Source organism: Thermobia domestica, chromosome 2 (genome assembly GCF_964235325.1).
Source record: "Thermobia domestica chromosome 2, izTheDome1.hap1.1, whole genome shotgun sequence".
In the NCBI taxonomy this organism is placed as follows: Eukaryota; Metazoa; Arthropoda; class Insecta; order Zygentoma; family Lepismatidae; genus Thermobia; species Thermobia domestica.
This window is the reverse complement of record NC_137455.1, coordinates 330436546-330460698: the sequence shown is the minus strand read 5'-3', so window position 1 is coordinate 330460698 and position 24153 is coordinate 330436546. Positions and strand designations below refer to the sequence as shown.

The 24153-nt window shown below is 34.6% G+C and overlaps 1 protein-coding gene across 2 annotated transcripts in view; it reads right to left on the bottom strand.

Annotated features, from left to right (window-relative positions):
- Nucleotides 1-24153, bottom strand: part of Vps13 (vacuolar protein sorting 13C) — a 426449-nt gene that overhangs the window by 192919 nt on the left and 209377 nt on the right. For both annotated transcript variants that reach the window (XM_081749100.1, XM_081749101.1), the window contains exons 31-35: nt 22366-22547; nt 14063-14200; nt 11728-11832; nt 4408-4584; nt 2851-3015 (exon numbers count right to left, since the gene is read on the bottom strand). In XM_081749100.1, coding sequence (XP_081605226.1) covers nt 2851-3015; nt 4408-4584; nt 11728-11832; nt 14063-14200; nt 22366-22547 — 767 coding nt within the window. The remainder of the gene's footprint in view (nt 1-2850; nt 3016-4407; nt 4585-11727; nt 11833-14062; nt 14201-22365; nt 22548-24153) is intronic.

The window sequence follows — 24153 nt, the reverse complement described above, 5'->3', positions numbered from 1 at the left end:
GATGGAGCAAACACAAAGCTCTATCATCCATAATAGATTTACATTATGATAAGGTTGATTCTTCTAAATTCGTTACATTTTTGCCAGTATTATTAGATATGTCAACAGGCAATTTCGATTGCAAAACAAAATTTTCAGTGCGTTCCCTTCTAGGACAGTGGTGCAAATTCGAAAATTTGTTTCTAGCTGTAGTCATGCTAGACATGTTTTCAGTTACTTCTCCTGTGTCCAGCTTTCTCCAAAGCAAGTCTTTAGACTATGCAAAGACTTTGGACTATGGCAGTCGGTAGATGATTTATTAGACGAAATTAGAAGATAAAGAAGTGACAAAAATTTTAGAAGATAGCATGACAAATAAAAATCCCTGGTTAAAGACGTCAAAGCTTATTTTAGGAATGGGGGAAATTGATATAGAAGGTGATTTTCCAGAAAAAAAGATTCCCAAGGTGAAGAAAATGCCTTGTGAAGAAGTTTCTGACGAGGCTAGAAATTTGTCACATGACCAGAAACACAAAGCACTATACTTTAACGTTCTCGATTATACGAGTAAAAGCATAGAAGAACGGTTTGTACCCAACAAGACTTTACTGCTTGATTGTTCCTGGTTAGACTCAAAAAAGTACGAGGATATAGTTGCAATGGAGGTAGAAGATTTTCCAGATGATTGCTTGCAAACTGTTTCTCAATTAGCAAACATGAATAGAAGTGAGTTGTTGTTAGAACTGAAACAGTTTGCAAGCCAGTATCGTAATTTGAGTGCAGATTTTAGTGACAAGTCTGAAGAACCAGAAGAGAAAGAAGTGTGTAAATTTGTGAGAATTACAAGTAATGATGGTGATGGTGATTAAGATGAAAGTGTGACATCTGAAGAAGAATCTGAAGATAAAAAGAAAAAGTCTGAAACTCAATGTGGTATTAAAAGGAAATGTTTCAGATGTCTCTCATGTGCATTTCCCATTCTCTATGAACTATCGTCACAGTCTGGATTATTTAGTAATTTATATATTGTGTTTAACTATATAATGACCATTCCACTCAGGTGACTTGTGAACGAGTTTTTTCCAAATTGAAAATTGTAAAAAACAGACTCAGATATTCTTTAAGCGAGAACTTACTATCTTCTTTAATGTTGATGAATATTGAGAGAGACTTGTTTATACCTGTAAATTTGGACAAAAATAAAGCCATTGATGAAATTGCGGTGACAAGCGAAGTTTTGAAAAGAAAATTAATGTATTGATATTTTCCTGATACTTTGTAATTCCTGTGTGTGTCTGAGTCATTTCCAATTTTACAATTATGTGCTTTATGGTATTGTAATCATTTATTAGTAGTAATCAATAATTTGCCTGTTTGTATTAATATAAATCTAGAATAAGCTTCAATTTGTTAGTGCATACCAATATTTTCGTCTTTTTACGGTTATGTGGTCATATAAATGTTATAATACACGTTAAATATTTTTCATTAGTTCTCATAGAATGAAAAAATGTTTATAACTAGACGGGTTTCGCATAATTTTGCCATACCAACCCATTTCTCTTTATTTCACTTATAGCCTCATTACATCATATAGTACAATGCTGAACTGACGCCGAAACCTATATTATAATTTATATCTACGTTATATTGCTTAAGTATGTTTTACCTTGTCATTTATTGTAACTTAGATAGATTTAAAATACTTCGGAAACTGTTTTTGTCATAAACAAACCTTTAATCATTGTTGTAAGTACCGAAGATAAGCTGTGAAAAGTTTCTCGATCAGGGGCCCCACAACCAACTTTAGCCGAGGGCTCGTGATTGCTCCAGACCGGCACTGATATATATATATATATATATATATATATATATATATATATATATATATATATATATATATATATATATATATATATATATATATATATATATATATATATACAGTATAACTTACTTTCTAGCTGGAAATACTTAGTATGAGTCAAAATTCCTGTATTTAAAATGAATTCAACAACAGTGCCAAAAGAACAATTATACACTACGGATATCTTTTAATATCTCGACATTGTGAATCTAAATCATAAACATACACAATCATAAACATAAACAAGCAAGTATATATCATAATTTGACTCTCTTTTCTTTGGATTATCTTAACCAACAAACCTAGCCAATAAGCTAAGTGTATCTAAAGTCTCACCAAAACTCTTCGCATAATTAGCTAAAAGTGAACTCAATCACTTATTTGTACTAAAACTGTGAACATGAAATTATGACTAACATGTCAACGTACCGTTGGATATTCAGTTTTCATTACAAGTACTAATTATTGAAGAAACGAAGAAAGGGAAAAATTGACTATTCTGTAAAATATGATAATGCCTGACTCTCGGCATATTTTGAAGTATTTCCCTGACTTTTGCAAAATTTTAATTTCCCTGACTTTCAAGGTCAGTGTGAAATCTGAAAATATTACTTAACGTATTAAAATAAAAATAAATAATTGAATAAAAGAAAAAAACGAGACTGCTACTGAACTAATAATATTCAATTCAGTTACATTAAATTACTTCAAAAAGCTAACTTCCTAAATTAATACTGAAATATTTCATCCGCATTTTGCAAGAAACAAACAATAAAACTCTCGACATATTTCTTATTGGATCATCCAATATTATACAAGTGACATTTATTTAAGACTGAGATCGATCAATCAATCAATCAATCAAAATCGACCTTTCATTCTGAATTTACTACAATTCCTTTGAGGTTATTGACACAAGAAAATTGAGGAGGAATCTATTTTTGAACGGTGTAACTGAAAACAAATATCAAAATAATTTTCACAGTTCTGACAAAAGACTTTACCTTAATTTTTAGAAACTTTTCTACCACTTTTCCTTGTTCCAAAATAATTGATGTAACTCCTGTGCTTTTATCCAATGTTCCAGTGACATTAGTAAGGCCAACTCTTGCTCCATGTTCTAGGACTACTTGGTTATATGCATCTTCCCCTGCAGCTTCATCTTGCAACTGAAATAAATAAATAAATATCATAAATAAACAAAACTTCGATACTTGGAATAAAATAATAATAACCTCTGACGGGTACAATATTAACACACCCTCAGTTAACTGAGGTATCAGATGATCGAATCTTTACAATACTGAAATTTTATTCTTTTACTTACTAATTCTTCAGCTTTCTCTGAAATATAGGATAATTTTTTAACTAACATGTAAGATCTGCTTGTAATACCATTAGAGATTTTGCGTGCCCTTGAGAATGAGTGGTCGTGCAGGCTTTCGGCATCACTTACGTACAATCGAATGCCATTTGCATTCATACAAACAGTTTATATGCTTCGTAGTCTGGGGTTAGCATGTTCAAGCAAACAGAGCAGCCCGCCGACTGTGAAATACGTCAGTTATCTGGTTCCTAACAGCAGGAAACAAAACAGTTGCGAACAATCATTGTCAGTTAGGTGAGATATACAATGAGTGAAAGTCAAATACAAAAATATGTCAAACTGCTCACGAAATGTAGGACCCAAACATGCTGCGGTTTAAACTGAAAATTTGATCAAATCTTTTGACTGAGAGGAATTCAATCATCCATCATAGATTCCATACTTTGCGCCTCGCGACTACTATCTCTTCCGTCATCTGAGTACCTTCCTGGTTGACAAGCGTTTAGACACTGATGAGGATCGAAAACAACTGGTTATTATTATAGGTGACAGATTTCTGAGGAAGGAATTGAAAACTCGTTTATTCTTATCGAGATTTACACTAACAAGAAATTACGCAGGAAAATAGAGAACTGTATGTGAATTTTAAAAAATATATGTATTTTTGAACAAAATTTACTTGTTTAATTTTTACTACAAAACAGACCTTACTTAAGAAATAACCCTAGTATTAAGATACTCTTTTCTTCTTCTTCAAAAATTTCCGTTCCATTTTTTTTTAATGAACAGTAATAATTAATTAGGAGTAGGAATAGCCAATTCCAGAATTTTTACTTTCCGGAATCTGGAAAATAAAATCGGAAGAAATCCAGAATTTAAAAAATTCCGATTTCGGAAAAATTGTGGAATTTTTCTGAATTCCAGAATTTTCTAAATTCCGGATTTTTTTTTCGAATTTCGGAATTTTTCCGAAATCCGGTAAGTGAAATTTCCGATTCCGGAAAATTTTGGCCATCCCTAATTAAAAGGCAGCAATAAAATCAAAATGTATTTCTAAATTTATCCAATACACTGAATATATGAACGAAGATGAGAAAAATGTCAATTAGCATTAAGGAAAAGCAGTTATGCAGTAGAATCACCAGAAGACAAAAGCAAACAAAAGAAAATCAATTATTTTTAATTGGCTCAATGTCTGTTATTAATATTGAAGCTTTGTTTTATATTATCTTACCATAAACGGACTATCAGTCAGTAACAGTGTTATTGTAAGGCCTGTGTCATTTTCCACCATGTACGGCGCTGCAGGTCCAATACGTGCTACAGCATTTGCAACTGCATCCTGAAAAGCTTTGCCCAGATCCTGCAGTAACTCAAGACATGTTTTCGTCACTGTTAACTCCAGATTATGCTGGAAATGATGAATTTTTAATTCAGTAAAAGTTATAACTCTCAAAATTCAACTTTTCTTTTAAACTGCTATATACACTAAAAATTTATTTTATATAAGATTACCGAAAATGTCTAAATTCCACTTCTATACTTCCACTTCAAAAGAACAAAATATTTAAACGTACGCACTAAAGTAGAATGTCTTGACAATTCAATAAAATATTATAACAAAAAAGTACGAAAGACTGACGAGGAAAATATTTCAATTAATTACATTATTACGTTGTCAATACATAACAAATACAATAACTAAGTATTATTACGCTTGTAAAATCCTGTGTAGATTACAGTATGACAAAGTTCACCAGCGGTACATAAAGGACGAGTTACAAAAAGAACATAGATGAGAAATTAGGTTAAAAAGAATTTATCTTTGATTACGTCAAAAATCAGCTAATTATATTGAATGTAGTATTCCGTAGGAACGAGTATGGTGAAACCGAATATTCAACATATTACAGCCTACACAGGAACTCACACACATATAGAATTTTAAAGGGTGTTCCAGAGTTCATATACTATTTCGGCTCGCGTGGCCTCAGAGAAAGGAAGATGGGATGTGCACAAAACTTACACTAAAATACATTTATTTATTATTCTAAAAACCATATTATATGTATATTTATATAAAAAAAATGGTACACAAGTAGTCAATGCCTAAAATGCGTATAGTACTTCTGTTAAAAGGATTCATGGACGATGCACTTATGAATAGTAAAATATTGTATAATGGTTCCTAAAATCCACTTGAGTACATAGTAATAGCAAAACCGTTTCATGTTTTATCATTCATATAGATTGGAAAAGTAACCATATAAATATATACGCAGATCTTGTAGATACACAGTACAGGTAGGTTATCTTTTCCACGCGTAAGATAGCTGTGAATACCTCCGTTTCTTTTAATACTATCTACGTAATCCTTGTAATTTTAAATACTTCAACTACATACAGTAAAGAAACTATCATCATGTTCAGTAACATAAACTGTTTGTAATGATACTTTGTTTGAATACATTCTGAAGTAGAGGCGATTATGTTTAGATGACAATGTCGTTTTTAATATGAGAATAGAATATGGCATAATATATTATAGATTAAGGATTGCAACTAGGGCGCGTATTACGTAGGTAACTTTTTTTCTTTTTTTAAAAAAATTACCTAGGTGTTCCTGTCATGACAATTTATTAACTATGTATATACTGAAAACTCTGAAAACTTCACTAAAGTATATTAAGAAATTTATACATCTCATTACTTAGTGAATCAGCGGTAGTTGAATGCTATAGGGCCAATCCCTACGAAGTGGTCAAGAGCTGGTTGCTCGACCACCTCCGAAACTTACAGAAATTGGAGTGTGATGAACCTTGTGTATGAGAAGATAAATAAGATTATTCACGCTGTCGTATGTGCAAGTGATCCTGAATGGTGGCCATCTTTGTCGTCGGTCGAGTGCCATTTCATGCATTTGAAAGCGTGTACCAAAACTCCAGTTGCTCAGGAGGTACGAATCAGACAAACACGAAATAAAAACGAATGTTTACAGAAGAGACTGAGGTATACGGAGAATATATACTCTTGTTTCTAAATAAATATGCAGAGTTGCAAACCAATACACAGATCACCAGAAAATGTACAGAAAATGGCACTTTTAAAGAGGCTATATGTTGGAGTGGCATAAAGTGGGGGTCCATAAGTTTTGTGCTGAATATTATTGAATGTAAAGAGTCCGCAGAAATATCCACAACTATGATAGTACTGGTGCCTTAGATTTATGGGGGTCCGACAGTTGGAGTTTGTAATTTTGATGGCATGTCTGGGGTGTAATATCTCAGTAGGGCAAAGTGCTGAAAATTGCTGGTTAGGCTACAAAGTAATTCTGTATGTGAATACACTATTGCAAAAAAAATCAAGTTTGACATTACTTGAAGAAAAAAATGAGGACATGGTAAAAACGCGAAGAAAGCACGTGGGTGAAGATGATCGTAACACGGAAAAATTTAAATATTTGGATATGTTTCAAGCTAGATCTCAAAAACTACGCATGATTCAGCAATTAGGCCCGCTTTCGTTTGTGTTCAGTTGTGCAGAAGTTTGCAAGTGGCGTTTGTTCGTCTTTCTAACTCCATGGTTATTACCACTCTATATGGGAGTGAGGATTAGCTCTCCTCTTACACCCACGACACCCATCGACGAACTGGACTGCGGTATTAAGGCTCAATGTATCAGCCAAATGTCATTAAAATCCAATCCCACTTTCAGAAGTTAATGTATTCACAAGGTTGCTTTATACAGCATAGATAGATGCCATTCCCACTGTATGTCATTCCAACATAGAGCCCTTTAAATGTGCCATTTTCTGTACTTTTTCTGGGGATTTCATGTATTGGTATGCAACCATGTATACTTATTTGGAAGCAAGAGTACATATTCTCCGTATATCTTAGTCTCTCCTGTAAACATCTGTTTTTGTTTCGTGTTTGTTTGATTCGAGCATCCTGAGCAACTGTAGTTTTCGTACACGCTTGCAAATGCACAAAATGACACTCCATCGACAACGTGAATAGTCTTATTGATCTTCTCATACATAAGGTCCATCACACTCCAATTTCTATAACTTTGGAGATGGTCGAGCAACCGCTTTTACAATCTTTGGAGCACTTCAGATGAATTGACCCTATATTGTGGTGATAAATGGTAGTAAATGCACTTACTTTTATTTACATGAGGAAAGCCATTGCATGAGTTACGATACTGTAAGGTCAATAACTTCTTGCAAATTATCTTTATCTTTTATTTAACTTTGTACGTTTTGACAAATGGTTACTGTCACCCTCAGCACAGATTTAATCAGAAAACTACTACTATTTGACTAAGTACACCGTTGTTGATTGCCTTTTCTTATATCCATAATTTAAGCATTTCCAGTGATCTTTCGACTAAATTCTCCTTGTACGTTATGACTTTTTTTTTCATTGCACTAAGTGGTATATTGTAGCTGGCGCTTTGAAATTAATGAAATCTTGCTTTAAAATTCAACTTTTTTTTTTCAACTGTATATTATTTCACTTCACTGATAAATGTAACAGGTCGAAGAAAACTGACGAAATTCAAATTTTATCTAGAGAACCTTGATATCACCTGACTTACAAATTTAAAATTTATGCCCTAACTTCATCGGGGCAACACACTTAGGTTAGAAAATATTTTTTTCTCGAAAATCCTTATTAACTAATCAAAAAACTTACATTTCTGCCTTCACTACCTTAGAAGGTTCTGTCATTGTCGTGTAAAACGATGGTTTGAACTCTATTCCTTAATTAGACTCAGAAATCATATTGTAATAAATTCAGTCAACATTTTCCCCTCTTCTACTTCTTTTCCTTCTTCTTCTTAGGGTCGCGGTGGCTCAGTGGTAGAGCGTTCACCTCTGGTGCATGAGGCCCTTGGTTCGATTCCAACTCGAGCCAAGTGAATTTTGTGGAGGACAAACACCGTGTGCGTGGGTTTTCTCGAGGTTTTCCCGTTTACTCCCACTTTCTTCATTCCACCATTTTATTCATTCCTCATCATCACCGTCTCTTTTAGCCTACCTGATCTAATCGTAAGACGTAAAACTTAAAGATTACTTCACCTTCTTTCACATCTACACATTAAAAATATTTGATTTTAATAAAACTTTTAGTTCGTGCAAAACGATTCCTAGATTGAAATCTACTCCTTAGTTATAACAAAGATAAACATGTGTTGCACTTACGTTCATATAAATACTATAATACAAGGTGTCCCATTTACAACGCAACCCGGAGTACGGGATTACATAAAAAATTTCAACTGGAACTGGTACATGTATAATCCTTATACGAAAATTAAACAATTTCACTGATATTATTAAACCTAAAAACAACGAATGGAGTTAATTAGTGCACATGCAGCGTTGTCGAATATAACTTGAAGTATAAATATTTTTTATGAAGTATAGAAAAATGTTACATAACACATGTGTATGAACATATGAAAGGTAATTTCTACCTTGAGTTGGTGGAATAGCTCGACATCTATATTGCTGGAAGAAGAAATTTTCATTTCTACGGAAAAATAATCAGTGAATGTCTCTTTAATGATGAACTTATGAAATCGTAGTTTTCTTATTACACTCTGCATTGGCAATACTGTTGGTGTTTGAGTGCAACAACATGTGTATTTTGCTACTGTCTACCACATGCAATTACTGCCACAAAAAAAAAAAAAAATATATATATATATATATATATATAAATTGAAGAGTTAATTGAAAACAGTGTCACTTACTAGGGATGGGGACAAATAGTCGCGTTGCTGACGTCCCATTAGATCTTAATCAATCAATCAATCAATCAAGTGTCACTTACATACACTTGTAAACCACGCTACGTGAAAGGAAGGGAAATCTCAACTTTACAGCAGATTCAAACACAGGTTTCCTCGTTTCACCATGTTGGCAGAAACTGTATGTAGGGTTAAGAGACTAATGTTCTTGTTGGATATTGCAGAAAAAAGATTTAGCGCAGAAAGAGTTCATGAATTTGGGAACTTTCTGATGAGTTGGTAACCGGAGTAGCTTGTGCAAATACTAGTTGGTTAAAACAGATATATAAAAAGATAAAAGGAATTAGAAAAATTCGTATTTGCAGATTGTAGTGGAGACTGTCCGAAAGGTATGAAGATAAGTTATTGATGAATAAATAGAAATAACAGTGAATAATAATAAGGTATTATTTGCTTAAAACTTAATTACAGTAAGTATAGATGGTAAAGAAATAGTTCTGAACAAGGCCCAGATTGACAATAAACGGATCGATAGTATAACAGGAGTGGAGTTTGTTTAATTAAGATTTGCTTCAAGAGCATTATTACTACTTCTTGGGTTTTTACAGTATAACAGTTCTGAATGGGTGTGGCGGATCCTAGTTTTGTATAATTTAAGTATTATCTTTGTAAACTTCTTGTCTTAACTAAGACCACAGGCAAAAGTCAAGAGACGGTCAAAGTCACGGAAAAGTCACGTAAGGTCACAACCGCTTTTACTTATTACACGAATGGTCGGTCACTCACACACACACATTTTATATATATATATATATATATATATATATATATATATATATGTGTGTGTGTGTGTGTGTGTGTCTAATGCTTCATTGGACATACGACAAGCTGCCCCATCTTGAAATCATCAATCATACTCGACATATTCTAGAAGAGAAAGGAATTCTGAGAGATCATGCTATAAGGTGCCATCAACGTAATGTGTCAAAAGAAAGATCTGAGTATTCAGCGCCGTGAATCCGCGCATCACACACTTATATTCTGAGAATTGTTGTTCGTGAACAGATGTGTATGTCAACAGACCAATATCGTGAATTCTGACTGTTCATATACCCGTTTAAATGAAAACAAGCTTTATTACAATATATATATATATATATATATATATATATATATATATATATATTGTCCAATAAATAGATTCCTTGGTCTCTAACAAAAGATTTAAACAAACGGCAATATTTGATTAGTTAATCCTTGTCTGTTACCTTGAATTCTTGCATCTTACCTTACAGTAGATGCGTGTAGGTGAAAAAATTTTTAAAGTCCTGTAAATCGTAGTTCTTAGTAAATCTGGTTGTACCGCAAGCTTACAAATCGATTTCTTGGGTGAATATCACACACGCTGCTCAACGTTCTGTAGTACATCTTGTGTAAGAACATGCGGTTGTTTCTTGTGTCGTTTTCCGTGCAGATCCCGCCTCACGATATTTGGAACTAGTGGACACACTGTTAACTCATCTGGAACATTTGCATTAGAAAATGTTCCCTGAAATTCTGTTATTTACACTGGCATTATGGATTTATATGAAGATAATATCTAATATTGACGACCTCTTTCTCATCTCTCCAGAACAGAAATAACTTAACAATAAAACGTAAACACTATAACACACAACACAAAACGAATCGTATAATGAGATCGACACAATAACAACACGCACTATCGATGGCAAACGAACTGCCCCTTTCTTTCTTTACATCCAGAGGCCTCTCTTATAGTACGGTTGCCAGTGTATGTAAATAACATTATTTTCACTGAACTTTTCAACGTTTTTTTTTCTTTCTTTCTTTTCAGTAATTGAATGTGATAGACATAACAAAATACACAAACTGTCGCTCTCGAACACTAGCATTGTTGCCAATGCACACAATAAACATAAGAAACTAACGATTTCATTAGTTTCTCATTAAAGAGGCATTTCCTGATTGGCTATCAATACAATGAATAATTTTATCTAGCACTACAGATGCTGAGGTACTCAACCCGATTACCATTCACATGTCTATACATGTATATTACGTACAATTTTTCACGTTTTATAAAATATTACACTTTAAGTTATATCCCATAACATGCATGTACATTAATGAATTCCATTCGTTGTTTCTAGTTTTAAAGTATTCGGGTGAACAAGATTCAAATTTGGTATACGAATAATAAATGAACCCTTTCCGGTTCACAATTTATACAACCTCCATTCCGGGTTGCGTTGCAAATGAGATACCCTGTGTTTCAATCTAAATTTACAATTTTTCGAAATACATGTTTACAAATTTAAGTTACATTCTTGTTGATCATTTCAATTTTAATATGCATTCTATTGAATCAAGCAGCAAGATTGAGTATGTTACTTGTTTCTGCATTAAGAGTAGTAAATAATTAAGACATATAAGTCCTAGAACTGACCCTTGTGGAACACCGTTTCCATTTCTATATCTATTTTGCTGACTAAAATATTTTACTTAATAGCAGTTTCATCTATGTAAAGAATTTGCATCACTTGTTGAAGACTGCATAGATATGATTTGAACAACTTAAAATAAATTCCCCTAATACAGTATCAGATTCTAACCTTTGAAAGAAGTATCTTCGTGAATATATTCCTTGTGATAAATATCCTTGAAAGAAAGTTTCAGTGAAGTTCAAATGCAAGAGAAACATCAAGTTTCATAATAATATGTTTCGCATTTTGGAAAAGATAATATATTTCAAATGAATGTTCTTAATTACCTGTGATAATACGTTAATACTCATAGCAGGAGGTTGATATGGTAGTTCTTCCGCTTCAGATTCTGTTGCAGGGCTGAATGCAGTGCTTTCATTATTCATTTGAAGCTGAACATAAAATGAGAAAAACAATTAAACATTTAAAAGTAGCATTTAAAAGTAAAGTTACAAAGATATCTGCAGTAATTTTTACTGATTTGTTAATTTAGGGTTTTGATATACTTGATGAAAAAATCACATGTTTCTACAATTTCGAACGCAACTATAGTACTTTATGTTCCTGTTTGATTATTACATTTAAAAAAAGCCTTACAGTTGATAAGCTTCATAAATCCATTTCTCTCTCCTCATATACAAATAATTCTAAACAACAGAAAATTACAACTCCATAGTAAGAAGCAGGTTTAAGCTGATCTGCTGGCGATACTAAAATAAGGAAGATACCACACAGCGATTTTCATTGCTGATATTAGTGGTTTTCTCGACTTGGCTCCACTGCTTTTTTCATTAAAGTACTATCCAACTGTCCTCACATTGCGCTACCAACACCACCTAATTTTCCCAGTAGTTACCCATCCAACCACACCGAGTGCTACCTAATTTCACGTGAACCGGTAACCAACCTTGGTATTAACAGAAACATACATAGACTATCAGAATGTATACGACTCAATACAGCACTCTTGGATCTTGTACTGTTTGAAAATCTATGAAGTACATGAGAAATTGATCCAGTTAGAACAAAACATGAGCAGGTGGAATACAACACTATATCTGAAAGATAATGAGATAAAACTACAGATAGAAGATATGAAAATTAGGAGAGGAATTATCCAAATTTGTGTAAACGGAGCTGTGTATTATATCAACAGTAAACCTTTTATGTACAAAAATCCTTAAGACTTAAGTTATTACGATATCCCAAACATTAAATTATTATGAGTTTCCTATCCTTTACTTGCACTGCTACTATTGTAGAAACAGCTTTGTGATTTTATAGAATACAGAGAGGAAACAATCATTTTTCTGAGTCCAAACTCTGCAGAAGTTAAAGTTGAATTAAATTCAGATTCAAAGAGCGAAAAATGTATGGGTGAACCGAACTCGGGTCTCTGGCATACCTTGCCGCTGCACTATGCATCCCATTCCACTTCCTAAACAGCTATAAACCCTTCACTCTTGAGGTCGGTGATGTCATTTTGGATTACACTGATTATATTATGTTTGGGCAAGCACATCACAATGGTTATCGTATCGACACGATAAGCCGGAGCCCCAGTTAAATTCTGGTTTAGTTTTACACTTCTCATTCTTCGGAACTGATCGAATTCACATCTATTATAAATATGACATCGGAAAAATCGGTTCCTTCCTTCATTTATCATACAAGGTCTACTTCAATCGTCATTGGCGTTCATTTATGCGGACACTGGCTTGTACTAGCACACCACAACTTGTGTTTCAACTCACGTGGTCCATGCATGAAGGGTAAGTGAATTTCAGGAGGGGGGGGGGATGAAGACGTATTAAAGAAGGTTAATGAAGGACGACAGATCATGAAGATAATAGGAAAAAGAAGAAACAGTATCCTCGGCCATCTTATCCGGCACTCCGCTTGAATTACCGTGCTGACAGAGGGAAAGGCAGAAGGAAAACCAGGAAGAGGAAGACCAAGGATAGAATATCTAGATGCAGTTATGAAAAGAACTTATCAACGTATAAAAAAAATCTTTCCCAAGGGAGAGAAAAGTTTTAAAATGTCCATGTTACCCACCAACCTATGGTTGAGGTGAGAAAGATGATGCTGTAACAAGCTTAGTTTGCAACATTTAATAGCAACTAAAATCTTGTATGTTTTCTTTTTCACATGTAGATTTAAAGTACGTAATGAGCTTACGTAGTTCCATTTACAAAACTTGTAAAAGACGCGTTTTCGTGTCTGCACGACCATAAAATTATGAACGTGTTATAGAAGGAGGAAATCTTATCGATTGATTGGTCGGGAATAGAATCCTGATGTTTGTGAGAACCACCACCTATCAAGCTTCTTTAGATAAACCAGCATACGGTATACTGCTTACTCCACAGCCCCAGCCGACCAGACAGATACTGACAATCCACTTATTTGTATGACTCAAATTATGAACAAAGGAGTACATTGATTGCACAAAATAAATCAGATCGGTAGATGGGAGACCAAGTCTCAATCTTTCATCTGCCAAGTGCTATTTGTACTTTCTTATTTACATTGTACATTTAAAGAAATATATTTTTTAAAAAATGAATATATGGAAACACTTCTTCATTAAATCTTTTAGACACTTTGCACCGATCTTACCTCAAATCTCAGCTCCCATGGAGCATGAAATAATCTGTTTTCCCTTGTAACTTCGATGGGTTCTATTAGAGGTTCCCACAAAGCCAATTTATCATTGTAATATGCCATTTGTAGAGCTAAACTGGTGTCGATAGATAGCTGAAAGATAAAAAAAAATTGACAATTGGTGATAAATTCATATCTGTGTAAGGGATAACGTTGTACAAAATTATTATTATTATTATTATTATTATTATTATTATTATTATTATTATTATTATTATTATTATTATTATTATTATTATTATTAAATATTATAAATGGATGAAATAACCTACTTTATAACAGATCAATTCCTCTACATATGTGAATACAATTATATACAAATAATAAAACACAACCACACCGACATTCGAACCCCGAGTTTCTGGTTTACTATGCTGATGTGTTAACCACCAGGGCCGTACTGGCCAGGTGGGAAACCGGGAAATTTACCGGTGGGCCCTCCGCCTTTTATCGTAAATAGCAGTATGTGTACAAAAAGGCAAACGTCACGCACTCCTCGCATACAGGAGTAACGGAACGGAGGACGATAAAACGAGTACCGGTAATACGGTCAACTAATCACAGACCAGCGTTGCCAGCACATGGTGTTGCGAAACCAGCCTTTCACATTTTTCGTAATTTAACCCTTGAAGGTTCCAAATTTCTCACTCTGCTTCATAATTTTGCTAATATTAAAGTATTCAGCTAAATTGAAATCTCAAATGATGCCATAACTTAAAACTAAATAATAATTTACATTTTACAGTACCGTTGTTTTCCGTATAGAAAATATACAGGGCCGGATTAAGACTATTGGGGGCACTGGAACAGGAAAATGCAAGGGGGTCCCATCAAAAACTTCTATGATGGGCCCTCTCTCAACATGTTCAAAAGGGTCCATGAATTATATAGGAGTGACTCATTTTTTTAAACTTTTATGGTGAAAATGTTTTCAGTAATTTTAAAAATATTTGAGGTCCTCTTGGTTACGGAGTCCTGGAGCAAAAAATAAAAACTCGACCTGAGTAATACTCCCGGACTCCCTTTTATTGTTGGGGAGGGAGCAGTCCGTACATGTGAGAGGGGTCCCTAGAAAATACCTTCCTGGTGGGCCCTTGGGTTGCAATCTAGTTCGCTCCCTAAACACCCATACATTCTATCACTTCTGAAGTCGGTGTTCCGACACTTGTACACTTACGTGTTTGGAGCAAATTAAAGGGTACGGCAATCTGGAGACTCGGGTTCGATCACATTTCAACCATGAATTTTTAACTCTTTTACATTTATTTATTCTTTTATACATGTTTGAAAACATCATGACAATATCAGGTAATTTAACAAATAGTGAGCCTTTTGCGCACGAGATGGTGTTAGTGTCCCAAACGTCATTTGATAGCTGACAGCTGTAGCTAGTAGATTTGTTGAAGTTCTTATAATCAGATGCAACATTGCGCCGTGTAAATGAGTAAACCTTCCGGAATATTGCTATATATGTCGAGAAAGGCGCAAAAGAAAGCCCATGAAAAATGTGTGCTGTGTATGGGCAAGATACGTTATCAAAAGCAACAGTTAATGGATGATTCACTCGCTTTCGTTTTGCAAATTTTAATGTACAAGATGGTTCTCGTGCAGAGTGTCCAATCACAACAAAAGTACATGATATTTTGGGAAAAACTGAGCAAAACTGGCATATAAGGAGTTACGACATCGCCAATGACCTAAACAACCATAATCGAACATTGTTAAATCATTTACAGAAAGCTGGCTACAAAGAGAAACTCGACGTCCCACATTATCTGACTCAAAAACACTCACGCGATCGAATTTCTACCAGTAAAGCTCTATTGAAACGTAACGAACTCGAGTCATTTCTAAAGTTGTTGATCACTAGTGATAAGAAGTGGATATTGTACAAGAATAAAGTGCGAAAAAGACCGTGGTCGAAGCTCTACAGTCTGTAGCAAAACGCACACTGATGCCCAGAATGCTTATGCTGTGCGTTTGGTGGGATTGGAAGCGAATCGTACATCATGAGCTGCTCCCGCTGCGCAAAACGATATACTCGGGAATGTAGTGTTGTCAATTAGCACGAAAGTAGCTAGAAATTCAAAAGAAACAGCCGACCTAGTCAACAGAAAGGATATCATATATGAAGCTGACTGCACACATTTTTATCGACACGTCAGAAATTGACAGAATTTGCTTGGCAGGTTCTAACCCATTCACCATATAGCCCGGACCTGGCACCGCTATACTATCATTTGTTTTAGTCTCTGCAAAACTCCCTGAATGCTGTTAAGTTAGCTTCAAAAGAGGCCTGTGAAAACAATGTGTTGCCTTTTCTTTTTATTAAAATAAAATCTACAGAAGCTCTATGGTGTCTGGATTATGATGTTTACGGAAAATCGCAGATGGTCCTCGAACAAAATGGTGAATTGATTTCATAATATTATTATCAAATCACAATAAAAGTCTAATCAATTTTTACTTCTAAAGATTTAATACTTTTTAGACAAGCTGATAAATCAATTGGTTTTTGGAATAAATTTAGGAAGTATACTTTAACATGTGCTAACGCATTCACCCTTAAGGCGATGTCTACCCATTGTGTCAGAGGCTTCAGAATCTCCATAAAATAACATGTAAAATTTAATTCATAAATATCTTACAAAATATTGCACTTAGGAATGCAATTTTATACACCGATGCCAAAAAGTAATACAATTTAAGTGGTTGTCTCAATTTTGCACTTAATTACTTAGATTAATTGTAATGCTTACTTCCGTAATGAGGTAATAACTATTACAGGTAAAGAGTCGAAAGACCATTTGAAGACTTCATAAATTACTAAGAGTGATATTCTTTGAAGAACACATGCTGGGCAGGATGGATTGTGGCAATCTGAGAAGCGAAACTCGTGTCTAACACCTCCAGTTTTCATAATCATTTACACCTTGAGCAGGATCCTCCCCATCCCCACCCCTACTTTCCTACTGAGTTCCTACAACTTTACGACGGCAACTATCTAAATTTACTTTTTCGGCGGAAGCTGATGTGACTCACGTGTCAACAAAATACTTCGTAGAACAAAGATAATGATCTTTGAAACCTCGGTATCGAACATCTGTTTTCGATTGCTTTCCTGGATCTTTTGTTGTTTGAAACGGACGGATTCTCCTTCCAAGCAATAAGCCAAGACTGAGCGGCGCAGCGAAGCGCACCGGGCGGAATCGAGAGTGGGTGAACAGCAGCGCATAGCGGTGTTGCCGGATTTCGCCTCGCACCTTCCCATGCGGCTGGAGCTATTTGGGAACCTTATTTCTGGATCAACCTTCGTACCCCTTCTTTTTTTAATGATTTATAACACAGTATAGGGTTTTTAATAAAATATTGATATATGAGATATAAACAAAATCCGTTAGGGACGTTTCCGAGAAAATCGTATTTTTTTCCTAGTTTTTACCTTTCAGGAAACTACTTATTTTTGGAGGTAGAAGAAAATGCAACCCCTTTGCTGGAAAATCCTGGAAAACTGACACTTCCTATACCAACTGGTACATTAATGAAATCTAGGCTAAAAATAATCACTATGTTCTTAGACTATATCTCTGAAATAACGCACTTGTGCATTAAGGTTGGTCTATAGGACGTTTCACATGTGAGGATTCATTTCCCAAGTTGTTTTATTACACCAAGTAACAAGAACTAGGAATGTTCAAAATCCTAAATCCACTTATATTTATGATCATAGTCTGAAAACATTAGAAAATCTCCCACGTAGTCTAAATTATTGTGACATTATTGCATACGTCCTTTACTAGCTTAGTTGGTTTGGTGGGTTTAGAGTTTAGCGTTCCTTTCTGCACCGATGTTATAAGAGACGTGAGCCTTCAGTGGAATCCGAATCCTTAGTAATCCGTTGAAATTTTGAGGCTCTTTCACCGGGTATCGAACCCGAGATCCGTGCTCCAAAGATGCGCAAGCTAGCCATTAGATCAACGGGAAGAGCCGCTGTATTTCTGGAATGTTACTTACGTATGTTTATTCACGGGAAAGTTGATTCATGGGGTTCACTCCATCTGTTCTGTTGAATGGATCTTGAAGTAAAGTTGATTTTTTTTTCCATTACTTCCAGAAAATTATTTGAACTATGTTGCCAGCAAGTGGAAGTAACTACCCGCCACGAATTTCAAACCCCAGTCACTAAAGGAATTCTGTAGTTTGTATCCATGTAATCGCCTTATACAAACTTAGTGCTGCAAAGGAAGACTAAATTTCAACCATTATCTGTATCGAACTGTTGATCCTGCTCTCCAAAGTATATTTTTACGTTGAGGCAATGTTATTACAAAGAGTTGGAATTTATCAATATGAAATTAGTGACTAGCAATAAGTATCTAGAGTACAAATTAACGTTCTCTACTTGATCTTTGCTTTCGTTTTATAAGTCATACAGCAAGAAATCGCAAGAACCAAATAGTTTATATTGTCGTGTTCTTCCTTTGTGTCGTTTACAGAAAATCTATCCGCTCTGCAGAAACGAAGGAAACAAATGCAATGAAGGTAACACCTTGCGACGTTCTACCACACCCATTGGAAAAGGACTTGAGAGGCAGTGTTGGGTAAGTTACTTGTAAAAATGTAACGCGTTACAAGTTACTTTACTTTCTCTTAAAATGTAACGCGTTAGTAACGCGTTACTTGCCTCAAAAAAGTAACTGTTACTTTACTTCGAAAGTAACGCGTTACTAACGCGTTACTTTTAGGTCCGAAACTTTGAATATGTGGAAAAAATCTTATTACTTCAGTTTTCCGTACTGCTATTACTACCGCTATTATTATTATTATTATTATTATTATTATTATTATTATTATTATTATTATTATTATTATTATTATTAATACTATACTCGGGTTAGCCGTTTGGTTGTCCGCGAACTCCTCCTAGACCGTTTGGCCGATCTCAACCAAACTTAGCACGCTGATAGAGTATGTCGTGCTGAGTGACAACATAGGTCGAAATCAAAAATCCGATATACCACGAGGAATAATGACCGAAAAACGCTTCCTCCTAGACCGTTTGGCCGATCTCAACCAAACTTAGCACGCTGATAGAGTATGTCGTGCTGAGTGACAACATAGGTCGAAATAAAAAATCCGATGTACCATCGAGGAATAATCACCGAAAAACGCTTCCATAGACTTAACATGGGGAAAAAGTTTTCACGTGATTTTTTTGTCAACAATTAAAATCTGCGCGTGATTTTCAAAAATTCCGGCCCTTTTATTTTTTTAGCGTAAAAATTTACAATTTTAATCACAATTTAAAAACAAATTAACGATTTTTTAAACTTTTTTTAGCCGGAACAAAAGGTCAAGACGAAGAATTGTGCGATTGTTATGAAAAATACTGATTGTTTTAAAAAGTCAAAATAAACTGATTACGTTGCTTAAGCTCGCTCAGCTCATTTCATTGCAATCGAGTATATCCATTGCATTCCTAGTTATTATTATTATTATTATTATTATTATTATTATTATTATTATTATTATTATTATAACAACATTGTGTATAAACACGAAAGATAGGCGGTTTATATATGAATACTAAAAAAAATAGTTGATTGCCAAACTCGGTAGTCGTGAAGTCTAGGAGTAAGGGACATTGTTCACGAGCTTCTGAATTTGGGTTGAGAGTCTAGGTTGAGTATTCGGGCTCGAGCCAAACGTTGTTAAAAGTTATAGGGCACTGGCCAAATATCTTCAAAACTGCTCGGCCCGGGTTTAGAATTGTCAACGACTCGAGCAGATCGGCTCACAGCTCATTCACTATCGACTCGAACCGAGAAGTGAGCTGAGCCAACAACTCACCCAACCGAGTCGGCTAGAGCCCTTCGCTCAGTTGAGTCGAACCGAACAGATGGCTTGTCCCAACCAAGCCAGCTCGAGCCGATGGTTCACCCCAAGCGAGCCGGCTCGAGCCATCGGCTTAGTTAAGCCGAGCCGAGCTAAGCTTGTTATAAAAAAATATCTTGTAGTCTCGCTATCGAGACGAGACGAGATGCGAGCAGTGTCCCCTCTCGTGAGCAGCACTAAAAATATTCCATATTACTGCTTAGCTTACATTTCTCATGGTTTTCGCTTTCCAGTGTAATCAGCCCATGATTTCAAAACGAGTTAAACGAGCGAGCCACTTATCAAACTCGACTCGACTCGAAACTCGACGCCAAAAACAGTGAATCGGTTCGGAACTCGACTCGAGAATATTACTTTTGACTCGACTCGAAACTCGACTTGGATTCGAGTCGAGTTTTAGCTTGACTCGTGCCCATCCCTATGCGTTAGAAAAAATGGTTGCTTATTATTCTGCTAAACTAATTATATAATAATAACAATGCTGCAATGTAAAATTAAAAATACAGAATATAGAGAAACATTACACTACAACTGACGAAATGAGAACACATGAACTGAGGGTGAATCAAAATTGCCAATAACTCTAAAACCGATACATGCTTTTTAAAGCTAGTTGTTCCAAACTCTGTAATCAACGGGACTTTAGGATATGCAAACTGATCTAAAAGAACCCTAATATTACATACCATCATCAATATTACATCAATAAAGTAGGCCTGCTCATCAGAACACCGTTTATTCATATTAAAGCCTTACTGAATGTCGTTCACTATGGCACCCTAATTGTTGATAAATATTTCCCACCGGGGCACCACTTTACTTTTAAATTCTGTTCAGCAGTGGCGTACTTACGATTTTGTTTCGGTGGGGCTTTGCCTGAAAATGTGAAAATTCTGCAAGATATTTTATATACTTTACTACAGTAAGTAAGATTTCGGGGGAGGGGGCTTAAGCCCGGAAGCCCCACCCCTAAATACGCCACTGCTGTTCACCATCATCTTCAGCTTTTAAGAAAAAGTATTCTTTCAAATGTTCGAACGATAAAATATTTTCGTTCTCCATCTTTATAAAAACACCATTCAAAGTAAAATAGACTACCAGTACCATTGCACTCGTAGTTTACTCACTGAATGTATTGATTTGGAGCTGTCAAAATCTAAGACAAAATCTTCCAGGTGCTTGCAATCAGTACACGTGATTTCCCTGAGGCTGTCCTCATCTTCCAAAAGCAACAAGAGGCACTATAGTTTGTTATGTAAATAAACAAATCAAATTGTATCTATGAATGTATTTGCAAGCCTACCAGCGTAAAGTTCGTAAGGCGAAACGGAAAAATGCACATCGAGATTTCCCGTTCCGCCTTGCATTAAGATGAAAAGTGATAACAGGTTTTACATGCTAATTTCATTGCTAGAGGTCATAAGGCGAAACGGGAAAAGGCGAACAGTGCAGGAATTGTCGGTCACTGGCATCGTTCATGCTCCATTGTTCCATTCTGAGAAATTCACTTACAGGAAAGAAACATTTGTTTTCGAAAAAAAATATACATATATTGTAGTTACTTATCCGAAATGTAACGCGAAATAGTAACGCAAACTAGGTACGTTACTCAAAAATTTGTAACGCGTTACCGTTACAGTTACTTTGGAAAAATGTAACGCGTTACTAGGAAACGTTACTTAAAAAGTAACGCGTTACAAGTAACGCGTTACTTGTGTTACGTTACTTCCCAAGACTGTTGAGAGGGAGAAGAAAATCCGTGCCTGTCAGCAACACATCTGTTTGCGAAGATCAAATTGGAGCAAATAACCTTCAAAATATAATCCATTACAATGTTACCCAAAAAAAGTTAATTACTCTTGATCTGTATCATTACGTGTGAAACTGAAATAACCATCAAATTTCTATTATTTTTCTGTATCCGTATGGAGAATTTTAAGTTGTTGAGTACCACGCATCGTTCGATATTCATGAAGTAAAATTTACATGTTATCTTATGAGACCTGAAAAACCAGTGGTAAAAGGTATAAGATCCTCTTAAGTTGAAACGAAACGATGTGGAACATTTTGAATGAGACTTATCAAATTTGTATAGTCACACAAATCGAACAACACTACGAAAATGAAGGTAAGTTACAATAGCAACCACTATAAGTGGATTACGATTGAAACGTTCCATCAACAAAGGTATGTCATGCGAGATGCCGGGCTCTACCTGACATTTAGTTACTTGAAGTAAATATATAAGATATTTTGAAGAGCTAATAATAATAATAATAATAATAATAATAATAATAATAATAATAATAATAAACTGAATTATGTTTCATCTGGGTTTTCCGATTTTTCTTCATTCCCCATACCTGTGAACTCCAGTCACGGATCGAGCCTTGTACACTGGATTCCAAAGCAATCATCGGAAGAGTTTTATTTCCAATGCCTGCTTCGAGAGTGAGTCTTATGGAAGGCATAGAAAAGATCAGCACTTCTTTCCGAGCCTTTTCATCGCTCGCAGCAACTGCTTCCATTGCGTCTACACCAACCTCTGGGTAATAAATAAATAAATTATATATATAAAAAACTGATTACACAAAAAACTACAAAAATATCGTTTTTTATTTGACCTTCGTTATAAGTTAAAGGAAACAGATGATAAATGCAAATGAAAGAAACTGAAAGAATCAGTGGAATAAAGTTATAGGAAGGAAATACATAGACACAATGTAGATTCAAAATATTACATCTGTACCGCATTTGCAACATTTTTAGTTCTATTCGTAGCTAAACAGATATACGCAACTTGTTTGCTACAATTATGATTTTTCTACAATAATTACGATTTCAAAAGTAGTTTCTAACATAATAATTGTAAATATATACTTTGTAGTTTTCCAAATCCTATAATGATATATCAATCAATTTTAAATTCAACATTAAATAAGTCTTTCCTGATTGTAACTACAGGAAAGTTACTGACTGTACACTGACTATACTACATAATTAAGAGTGATTTGGAAGTTTACCATAAATACTCTTATCTTTTCAATGATCGTACGTCAAGAAAATTAAATATATATATATATATGAGGGTCATTTCAAAAGTCTTGTACACAGCATGCGCGACCTTTTGAGTGGTGTGATCAAGTTCAATTTTATGCCAGTTGTGAGTCAGAGTTTGGGCTTGACGGTTGTGTCTGTGTTTGCTGGTTCGCATAGCTTTGTTGTGAGAAATTCAGTGTTAAAATGGAAGATGAACCCGACTCAGGTCGGATTACACACCAGTTCCTATACCGAAGTAGTAATTAAGAATAAGTAACAATATTCGAGTAAATTCAATCTAAGAATAACTTCATCTCTCTGTTAGTAATCGAAAATGACTAACACCACCTTTCCATTTCATGTTGCAGCCATTATTATTTTCAAGAACTATTCAACCACATACAGCACTTATCTTCAAAGAAAAGTTCTGATACTGTAGTTAAATTTTGATAATAAAATATGGTGTGGTAACATGTTGACAAATTTACTAACTCCTTTTTAAGAATAAAAATTACAAACATTACGCGTAATCCTATTAGAGTTTAACCATTATTTGTCTATGGAAATACTTGTGATTTTTTTTTTTTTTTTTTTTTTTTTTTTTTTTTTTTTTGTTAGAGCGAGGAAATTTACAGATTAGTTCTTAGAAAATACAAACGCATTACGAACAAAAATCTTGTCGTTCACCCCTAGTAGAGAACTAAACCCTAGTCTCTCGTTTCACGATGGGTATTCTATCACTTAGATACTTGCGTCATTTTTTTTTTTTTTTTTTTTAATATTTTGTTCCATGTCATTACGAGAAAAGAAAAACAATTAAAATTTGAATTATTATTTTGTGCTTCTAAGAAAAGAGAAAAATGGATAGGGTAGAACTTTGATCTCCGTTTTCCTGACAGTTTACTCTTTTATTCATTTAAAGCAGCAAATATATTTAATTTTAAATGATCACAAATTAGTTGGTTGATTCTTGGAATCCATCTGGTCACATAAGCTTTGCTTGAAAAAAAGTTCAGAGACCAAAAATTCCGATATACCAGTATAGCAAGCTGAGATTCAGATTGTTACCACTCCAGCTGTCAGATTATTATTTTTTAAATATATTTTTTAAT